The 10,955-nt window shown below is 45.1% G+C and overlaps 1 protein-coding gene across 1 annotated transcript; it reads right to left on the bottom strand.

Moving 5' to 3' along the window:
* Nucleotides 1-9,093: 9,093 nt before the first annotated feature.
* LOC9654722 (G-type lectin S-receptor-like serine/threonine-protein kinase At1g34300) lies at nucleotides 9,094-10,161 on the bottom strand. The gene has a single exon (XM_024669011.1). It carries the CDS (start codon nucleotides 10,159-10,161, stop codon nucleotides 9,094-9,096), a length of 1,068 nt encoding a protein of 355 aa, XP_024524779.1.
* Between the last annotated feature and the right edge of the window lie 794 nt (nucleotides 10,162-10,955).

Below are 10,955 nucleotides of genomic sequence, written 5' to 3'. Positions count from 1 at the left end.
GGTCCTAGGGGCATTGTGACATATCAAAGGATTTTGCATCAAGTTCTGTATTTGCATGTTTATCAAGCTACTGAATTGCTAAACCCTAAACCCTAAACATGTGGCAAATGCTGCGTGAAGAAAGATGCCCTTTCTGGGCAAATGCTGTAAGAGGCAGATGCCGAGCAGATGTATCTCAGGCTAGCGAAGGGGACAAACGAAAGCTAGCTATAAACATGACGGGATGCAAATAGATTACTAGGCTGGTCCTACGAAAATCAAAAACCATAATTGAAAACATTGAAAATGCAAAAAGAAAGGTTTATAATATTTTTGAATTTTAAGCAACTAAAGGAATGTAAGTAGGGCATGTGTTTGTAAGTTTAAAAATGCCTCAACCACTTAAATTCCCAAGTAAATAAAGCTGTTTCTATTTTTGGTACAGGTAAACTTTATAGCGTGTGGGCTCATGCAATTTTGAACCCAAAAATGCACCAAAAAATGCTCGACTAGCATTATTCTTTGAATGGCGTGTGGCCTTATATTGCCATAAATGGACGTACACACACAGCATAATTATTCCTTTACACGGCGAATAATCTTGGCGCGGATCGCTGACATGGCATGGCAAAGTTCGAATCACTGACATGGCACAGCTGGATCGAGGCAAGGACATGATGTGACAAAGTTCAACCTCCGACAGCAAAGTCTAGAAGCTACTCAGTTTGAAATTTGTCAGAGGAATCATAAGATCTGGTTTGTCAGAGGATTTGACGTTCAAGCGTGTGCTATTTTTGAATTCTTGAACTCATTCCTAGGTCTATCATTTTTGTGCGCCGTGTTCTTGGTTCCGCTGAGCGCAGTGAGCGCTGCTTGTGTAAGCGGCGTTGTGGGCTGTGGTTTATGCGTCTACGAGCGGTTGCGGCATTGCGAGCGCCATTGCGAGCGGCAGTTTATGCGAGTGGCAGTTTGTGCGAGCGGCGCTACGAGCAGTTGCGGTGTTGCGAGCGGCACTACGAGTAGTTGCGGTGTTGCGAGCGGCACTGTCTTTGGTGTGGCTACCGCTTCCTCTTGATATTCGGCACTTGTGCTTCCTGGTATGTTCACCATGGAATGGCTTAGGACCACATTTAGAAATGGCATGAGGCCACATGCCATCTTGGGCCCTTGCAATTTCATGGCTAGCGTATTGTCATGTATGTTTTTACTTGCCTGCAGCTGTGTGTATATCAAGATGGCATGAGGCCTAATGCCATCTTTGGCCCCTCCTAGCCTATTGCCATATTCCTTTTGCCTTGCTGCAACTGTATATATTTTTGTATGGGTGACTAGTCACGCACACAAAAATAATGGCCTTCAGGGTTGGGGAAAAGGTTTACATTTTGAATGGTGGGAAGCAAGTTGCAAAAGGGACCCTTGTGTCTATGGATCGGAACTTTGTTATACACTGTCAAAGGCTTGGGGAAGGCAATGCTGCTGTATCAGTAGAGACTGTCTTCGATGGGAATGTGGTCGCTATTGAACGAGGAGAGATGGTCGTCGGGGTAAATGTTGTTGTTGCCTTGAAAAATCTTCAGAAGAAAGCAGATGTTGGGGACGCCGCAAGTGCGACGCATGTTCCCTCCGTGGATCTTAAGAACCGTGCTACATGGATTCAGGCAAAGGTGTTTCTAAACAACCCCGAGGGGGAGGTGGTAGCTGAGGGCTTAGCCACAGTTGTCGATCCAAGAGATGCGGTTGCTAATCAAGAATTGGGCTGGGATGATATTGGAGTTGCGATTTTAGAAGTTGTTGACACAGAAGAAAACAGTCTGACTATTGGAAGCATTGTGCGGTGGAAATTGAGGCACTTAGTGTTTGAGAATGTGAAGGATTCACAATCAAACACCACTACAACTGATGACAGAACATCTCTTCATGGGAAAAGAAAGTACACCTTCCTAAAGCGCAGCCAAAGGGATCTGAGCAACGAACCAAAAAGGCAGAAAATGGCAATGGAGGTTCGAATGGTCTCGACAGTTGCTTGTTTCAAGAGGAGGTGCTGTCAACATGCTGATTGGGATGCTATTGAAGAGGAGAGAGCAAGATACAAGACATTGTCCTGGAAGGCAGCTCGCAATTTTGTGTATGAGGCATTATGGTCATCTATTGATGCTTCAGAACATCAGGTGGGGGGCATGGTCTTCCAGAGGGGTTTGGTCTGCATGAAGGCATGGAGAATCATTTATGGAGTCCCTCAAACCACATTCTACAGAATCAAAACTGAGTTCGAGGAACAAAGGCTTCAACAGGCAGTCCATGGGAACGACAGTACGCACAAAACCAGGGGTCATGTTGTATATGGAGAGGCAATCTTCAAGAGGTTTGTCGAGACATGTAGCGAGCAGCAACCACATAAAACCCGCCTCTTGGAAGATAGAACACGAGACACCCAACGAGTTCTCCCTTCCATGTATACCAAGGGGGCCATATTGGAAGATGTGAATCGGGAACTCCAGAGTAATGGCTACAGGAAGCTGAGCCAATCTAGATTTAGTAGATTGTGGAGAAACAGGTTCAGGGATGTGAGTATAGGAAAGTACTCCAGCTTTTCAAAGTGTGACGAGTGCACTGCTATCAAAATGGCTTTGTCAAAGAATTCTTTTAGCACTCAAGAGCGAGAGACGTTGGTTAGAAGGCGGCTCGACCACAACATCGAGCAGAGAAGCTGCAGGACTGCATATTATCATAACAGGATTCTCTCCATGGAGAGATTTGACTCTTACCTCTGCATCATCCACGACAAAATGGACCAGAAAAAAACGTGCTTACCTCGACTCAATCCTGCCCCCAAGGCAATCTCTTCATCCATGCAGCTGCCTGTGTCTCTGTTTGACATAATCGCTCATGGGCATGGTGCCCAGAACTATGGGAACTTCTTTGTACCTCTATGGGGTGGCGGGGGTGCAAACATGATGATTGCGTCCCTAGCAAAACACTTAAGGTCTCTGCAAAGTGCGCAGACTGAGCTGAACGGCCAACCCTTGCATAAGGCCCTTGTCGATCGAACCTCATACAGGGTTCAGCTGGAGGAGGAGCAAAGGCTTGCAGTATCGCGTGGGGCCCCATGCCATCCCAGTGAATATGTTGGCCGTCAGATTGTAGGGTTATCACGTGAGGCCTCATGCCATTCCGACGAGGCTGGTCGCCCGGTGAATGCACAGCCTCATCCAAACGAAGCAGAATCTCAAGGAAGTTCTTGCGGCCGATGTGGCCTTCCACCCCATCTTCTGCTCCAAACAGACAATGCTGGCAGTGAGAACAAAAACATGTACGTCTTTGCGTACTTGGCGATGCTTGTTGCCAAAGGCATATTTGAAACGGTTACACTTGGCTTTCTCATGGTTGGGCACACTCATGAAGACGTCGATGCCATGTTCAGTCACCTGGCAGAGTCCCTCCGGCGATCCAATGTCCTCACCCTCCCACAACTCTACGATGAATTCCAAAATTCCATCAAAGGCACTGTTGAAGCTGCACTTCTGACAGAGGTTCCAGACTTTAAGGGGTTTGTAAGAGGCTACATCAGGGACGGATCCGAAACGCTGATTGGCCACTCCAAGCCTCTTCAGTTTCATTTCAGCATGTGTGACGGTGCTCCAGTGATGAGGTACAAGATGAGAGAATGGGACACAGTGTGGCTGCCAGTGGACGGCATTGAACTCTTCAAGAGAAATCCCATAACTGGGGAACCTATGATTCCTCAAGGTTCCCCACGGCCGATGCACCCGGTGGACTCAAAGACCAGGAAAGTATAGTGGCCGGGATTAGACAGCATATTGCCTTCTGGAAGAGGGGGTTGGTGTTTGGTGGAGAATCCTATTTTCAGAGGTGCAAACCTTTGCTCGAATACTGGGAGAAGATTATATCTGCTATCCAAAATGGGCCGGTTGTATATGAAGAATTGGAAGAGTCCTTTTAGCCAGAACCCAGAGCACCAGATAGTAGCGGAACAATGTCCTCTGGAAATGCAGTGACAGATAACGATGTTGAGGATCACTATTGTGGGCCGAGGAACAAGAAGCCAGATTCAGCATTCAATCCAGTACAGGTCTGCAAAGGAATGGTCATGCTTGTCAGACCCAATAATAAAAAACAAATGATATGGGTGGGGCGCTGCATCACTGATGCAGAGGAGGACGCGGAAACTAACTCCTTCAATGTAACTGTGGAGTGGTTCAAGCCAAGTTCCGGATATACGAACGATTGCCTAGAAAAGAGATGGGTGCTGAATCCAAGGGATCCCAGCATGAGCATATCGGTGGATAATGTTGTGCATGGTTGGATGCGGAAGCAGAGTGCCACCATCACCTTGCCAGACCATGCAAGAGATGCAGCAAGAGCATTCATAACCCGGGTTCAAGGTGAGATTCATGAATATTCCTTTACTAAGTTTCTAATGTATTTTATTTCAAGGTGAACAATCCGAATCTGAATCAGAGGAGGCGTGATGGCATGTGGCCTTACGCCATTCCTAGGTGAGATGATATAAATAACAAGTATAAATTCTTAGTTGTTCTAGCAAATCTTACTTAAAGTTCAAGGTGAACAAGCCGAATATGAATTCATCGGATTGTTATAACAAATTGCGAGGTGATGGCATGAGGCGATACGCCATTTGAGAGTGGTAGCCATTCCTATATGAGGTGAGTGAAGTATTTATTAGAAATACCTCATTCAATTGTGCACTTCTAAGTCTTGGTCCACTTAGTACTGTTTGCATGTTTTTATTTTAATTCTTTCTCTAAAATGTTATTTAGCATGTGGCTTCATGCCATTGCTCTCCACAATCATGCATTGAATTTCTATCCTTGCATAATACTTCTCCATATATATAGCATGTGCGCACATGTGATATGGTTCATTAGGCCTGATATAGTGTGTGAGGTAAAACAAAGATGATGTGACATATGCATTTACCAATCACACGTGCATAAATCTGGTGTGTGGCCCATATTAATGGCACATAAACCCATATTGTGGGCTTACGTGCTTTATGTACCATCATTCCCTTGCAGCGTGTGTGTTGGTTTCCTTTTATAACACAACGAACTCCATATTTTAGGGTGAAGAGCGTTCTCATGGCAAGCACAAAATCTGTAAGTGAGGCAGAAAAGGAGACGGAGAAGGAGATAGGTGAAGATGTAGAATATATAAGTCTTCCAAACTCCCCGTACTATACTCCAGGTGATCATTTTTCTGAACAAACGGCAACATTAACAACTATCGAGAACGCCCCAGTAACATCAGAGACAACAATCCAAAGCAAAACAACTGACCCAGAGAAGGATGATAGTACCGCTGAGAGTACCAAAAAGGAGGTGTCCACTAGCGCTTAGGCTTATAATGGCGTGTGCCCTCATGCCATTTACTTGATCACCAAATACCTTTTTCCCTTTGCACTAGTATATCTTAATACCGGTCTGAGAAATAGAATGGCATGTGCCCTCAGGCCTTTTACTAAATCACCTTTGAAAGAAATGCAAGCCTCTATGTCGTAAAAAAAAGGTACTAGAGAAATTCCTTAATAATATGAATGTTATTTAGTTTCATGAAAATACACTAAGGGTCAAATGAGTTAAATGACTTCTCCAGACTAGCAATGCCTCTTGCTACACCTTCACAATTAGATTCGTTAGAAAAAGATAACATTGAATAATATCTAAATGTTCTCACCATTAAGTTATATGTCTGGCTAATAGGAATGACGTTCATCTTGGAAAACTCACCACACACTCAATGAACAAACAAATAGTGTGTGCGCGCATGCCATCGTTCTTCTTTAGCTTCAGATTCGGCTTGTTCACCTTGACAATGAGATTTATTATACAACCAGATGGACTCAATCTGGACATAAAGTCACCATGCCCCAGATATGTCTAGCCCCTGGACAAAAAACATATAATTTCACGTCATTTTCAAATACTTGAAAATTTGTACCTAGTCCCATTTTATTGAATAAATCCCACTTTAACGAAATAGAGCATATGGTGGGAAGTTTGAATGTTTTAGTGGGGTTATTATACTCTCTATGTAAGCTTTCTCTCATTTTCTTTCTTGTCACATTCAAATGTTGCATTTTTCCTAGGATCAACCACTTGATGACATAGCACTTACACCAACAATTAATCTCTCTGAGAGAAAACATTGGAGTCAGAGAGCTTTTGAAGCAGGGAAAGGAAAAGTGTTCCTTTATGAAGCTATGCTCTCCGACCTCACTAGATCTCTTGAGCAGTCATCAAAAGCTTTAGCTGTATAGGAAGCAAGGTTTGCTAGTACAGGTCCGAACTTAGACAGGCTTCGAGAGCGGGTTGGTAGAAGGACAACACCAACAACAAGGTTAATGTCTAAGATGGTGGAGGAAGTTGTTGCTAGAATTCCTATGAATCAAGTTATAAACCACTTGGGGACATGAGAACAGCTCGGATGAAGCGTTAACAGATATTTGATGGGCCAAACATCACTCCTAGCTCTCACCGTCCAGAGTTTGACTACCATTCTGTTCCATGACACTGGAAAAGAACTAAGGAATATGGAGTGAAGGACGTGTTAGTTGTTACACAAGTAAGTCCAGTGCCAGAGGTTGAAAAGGTTATTTCTTGTGAGCTAGTTTCTCGTATCAACTAGGCAATTCGAAGAGTCAGTGCCAAGAGCAATGCACGTTGCTCCAGAATGATTGGGAGTTGAGGTTAGTGTCTCACATTTATGTGCTCAGGTTCAAGTTCTTTAACAATGCCATGTTTCTGGGGCTGTCGAGATCTAGGAATGAAGGGCTGCTAGTCAAGCTGGATTTACTGTTGTGGGATTGATGTTACTCATACAAGCTGGATCCACAGCTCAATTATTTTGAAGCCAGATTCTATGCTAGAGGAGTGGCCAGTTGAGCAAAGCTACAATCTTTTGAAAGAAGAAATTGAAAGTCTAAAGAGAGTAGATTTCAAGCTAAAAACTTCCTCAAATGTTGCTGTTAGTACTACTATGCCACCAATATCAACACTAGACCAGCATACACGACTAGCTAGGAATGGGAAGGCTGTACAATACAAGTCTTCCATTTCAAAAGGTGCACAAAAGAAGATCAAGTTAGCAAAAGAGTTGAAGTGCACAATCACAAAGACAAACTGCATTAGTGTTGTGGCTAAGGAGTTTGTTATTGTGACTAAGTCTTCAAAGGTACGAACTACACTATCAAAATCTGCGAAAATCCATCCTATACCTGTCCAGATTTTACACAAAGGGAGAATAAGGAAAAGGTATATTTAGCCTGCAAACACATCTATTACATTTTTATGCATAAACTAAATCAAGATCCTAAGATCGACCATCACATCCACTAGACAAGCCTTACAGTTACGGAGCTTGAGAAGTGTTTTTAGATTGCTTTTAGTGTTCGGATCTATATTTATATTTGTATTTTATTGGTCAAATTTACTTAATAATAATAATAGTGAAAAATCTCAGTATACTTTTTTAGAAAGTACAAAGTTTAGACTTTGTATCTAATCTTGTGTAAGACATATTTGTTCAAATGATTAAAATAGTGGTCAGCACCTAGATTAAGAAATTTGAGTGGCTGACTTGAGCTATATGGTGTATTTAGATGCCCATCATTATGCTACATGGGCCTCTGGATAGGTGGTATATATGTAACGGCAAACATCCCACCCAGATCTTCATTACTGTTTGGTGTTGGACTCCAATTTTCCCCAGGTAAATGTCTTTGTGCAATCTATGTAAATCTCCTTTTTTAAGCTTTATACTTTTACATAACAGAATATTCTCAGAATAACTTTTTTTTTTTTTGTTTTTTAAGGTCATAAGGGTCAAAGGAAATAAGTATATTAAAGAAGATCACTCACAGGGCTCCCAAGCAATGGTCTTTAGTCTTCCATCACCCACACTTCCTTGCAATGCTCAATAAATTAGGCGCCTCTAGTAGCCACACTATTGTATCCTTGGATTCTGTTTGTGGAAATAGTGTGGATTTTGACACTAAAGATGCTGTAATTGATCAAGTTCTGGTCAACACCTTTTAGTCTAGTTATTTTCAACAGGTAGATCATTTTTAAAAGCTTATAAAAGGCCAATAACAACCTTCATGGTTGTTGAGAACCTCCAGAAATAAAAAGATTTCTGAGGGCTTAATACCTTCAATCTCAGCAATAGTGAGCTGGCAGAGAGTTCATATAGGGTTTGGCTTAAGATCACATATCCTTAACCATATTTAAACTTAGATAATGAAAGGATGCCAAAGATCACAAACATCTATTCTATTACCTTGTTCCATTTCATATTATTCCATTCACCTTATTCCATGAATGAAGTACCACACCTCTCACTATGATCTTTCTATGAAATGGCAATGGTGAATGATTATGGTTATAGACAAGATAATTGAAAAATATCACATAATAATTTTTTAAATTTAGTTATTATTATTTCAATTACCCTCGCCAGCGTCTGGAAATGGCGGCGCCGGCGCCTCCGCTTTGCCCTCCAGGATCTGCACCACGCGGCTCATCGCTGGCCTAGATCCTGGATCCTGGTACCACAGCGCGATCTTGAGCGCCGTCTCGAATTGCTCCCAATCCACGCTGCCGCTCGCCAGGTTTGGATCGGCAATGCTCTCCAGCTCCGAGGTCATGTACTTTTGGAAGGCATAGATCGGGAAATACCACTCGCCAGGCGGTGGCAGTGGCGCATTCTCGTATTGCTTCAGCTCCATGAGGGCCTTCCTCTTGCCGCTCAAGGTATCCAGCAGGAGCATCCCAAAGCTATAGACGTCGGCCTTGGGGCGGGGCCAGGTATCCCCTGGTTCCTTGCACGGTGGTGATGCTCATCGATTCTTTTCTCATCATCCTCGCCAGCCCGGAAGCTCTCGTCCAGCAGCACGTTTTGTGGCTTGATATCGCAGTGGACGATGCGCTCGTCACGCTTCTCGTGGAGGTACGTCAATCCTTTGGCAATCCCCAGCGCGATTGAGTGTCGTGTCTCCCAGGTTGAGAAGATCTCTTGCGAGGCGGCAGACGAGGACGAGGCCGAGAGGTGGTGGTCGAGAGAACCGTTTGGCATGAACTAGTAGACGAGGAGGTGGCGGTTTCCATAAGCGCAGTAGCCGAGGAGGCGGACCAAGTTGACGTGGTGTACTCTTCCAATCGTGCTCACCTCGGCTTTGAATTGCTTCTCGGCCTGGTTCACGGTGGTGATCTTCTTCACGGCCACAATACCACCTTTCTCCGGTATGTTTCCTCTATACACGCTCCCGAATCCTCCCGAGCCTAACTCGTTGCAGAAGTTTTCCGTAGCATCCTGGAGCTGGCGATACGTGAACTTGGTCGGGAGCCCCTCGATCTCTGCCGTCATCTCCTCCCATTTCTTGCCGGAGATTTTCTTCCACACAGCCGCCACGACCGCGGCTCCAGTGGCAAACAGCCCGAGCTCGACGATGGCCACGGACAGAATGATGGAGTGGAGGTGCCGCGAGAGGTAGACTGTCCGTTTGTTTATCTTTGGCATGACTTGGTCACTCACTGTGGCGTTTGCATCCGCGAGGAAGGGATCGTGCTGGTCGTCGGCTGCAGATGTGTCCAGGCTCGACAACTTCATAAACACCATGTTGATCTCGTTTAAGGTCTGCTTACCGTTGTAGAGCTTGTTGGAGCTGCCTTTGAGGAAGCACAAGCCCGTGCCGTCGTACTTGTAAGCGGCTGCCAGGCACTTACAGTCTTGCATGCAGGTGTCCTTGCACTTCTCGAGCGACTTGATGGTCGAGTCGAAGTTGTAATCGTTGAAGTAGTAGTCTGCTCGATTCACCTGGACGAGCTTCACCGAGTTCGAGGAGTTTTGACAACCTCCCAGAGGTATGTTGTAGTCACATCCCTTCGATTCGTCGTTTGGATCAACTCGGTGAAATCCAGGAGGACAGCTGCAAGTTTTTGTGGGCCTGTAGGTGCAGAGAGCGAAAGGTCCACATGTTCCAAAGACGTCGCACTCGTGCATGACGGCTTGCCAGACGATGCTCCAGGAGCCACTCTTGTTCTTCGGGCCGAAGCTGTAGATCCTGAGATTGCTATCGTCGTCCAGCGTAAGTCTCCTCAACACATTTGCATCGTCATAATCAAGCGCGTAGTCTTGTGAACTCATTGATCCAGCTCTATCCAGTTGCGTCGTAAAAGGAAAGGACCCCTTGAGAGCTCAAGTTCAAGACGGCCGGGAACTTGAGAGAACGATCGGGCTGGCAAGCGTTGTTGTTCAAGACGTGCTCTCCGGTTTCATCATCCAGGCAAGTCATGGTGGAGTTCAGTGTCGGATTTGCAATAGACCAGTACTTTTGCGGGATCTCCAGCTTTAAGTTCTTGAGCAGCACCTGACCACTGTTGAGAACAAGCTGGTATGCTCCAGATACACGAGAAATCAACCTCGTGTATCCCAAGGACGGATTTCCTTGCGTGCGGAGCTGCTGCTCGGGCAAAAGGTTGTTCGTTGGAGAGTCGAAGATCTGCCATGCAATTTTCTTGTCTTTCCGAAGGACAATTAAGTTCCCGTTCTCGAGCAGCGCAGCACTTTCAGCACAACACTGTCCAGGATTGGTTTGCCAGAAGGGGACGGAGCTGTTGCCAGCAGTGACGGAAAGTCCTCCCTCGGCTTTCAACTCAAGCTTGGCATTTTCACTCACCTGGACCAGCTGCCCGTTTGCCATTGCCATCCAGACGACAGTCTTCTTCGGGTCTATATCATACCAGATCGCGAAATTGAAGTTCCGGGTGCTTGAAGACTCAGGCATTACGAATCCAAATCCAAAGATTCCTCCAGGCGATCTCCAAGGGCTTCCTGTTGTGACAGTGCTTCCGCGCAAGAAGTCGGCCAGGACTCTGCTGTAGTAAGTCGAAGAGAGCAGCAGCATGAGAGTAAGTAGCTTCATGAATGTTGTTTCTGAC

Source organism: Selaginella moellendorffii, unplaced genomic scaffold (assembly GCF_000143415.4).
Source record: "Selaginella moellendorffii unplaced genomic scaffold, v1.0 SELMOscaffold_4, whole genome shotgun sequence".
Taxonomy (NCBI): domain Eukaryota; kingdom Viridiplantae; phylum Streptophyta; class Lycopodiopsida; order Selaginellales; family Selaginellaceae; genus Selaginella; species Selaginella moellendorffii.
The sequence above is the reverse complement of the archived record's forward strand: the minus strand, read 5'-3'. Positions and strand labels throughout refer to the sequence as shown.

Bases quoted from the DNA above. Each gene is read 5' to 3' on its own strand.
- LOC9654722 (XM_024669011.1), bottom strand. From the start codon at position 10,161: ATGAGTTCACAAGACTACGCGCTTGATTATGACGATGCAAATGTGTTG.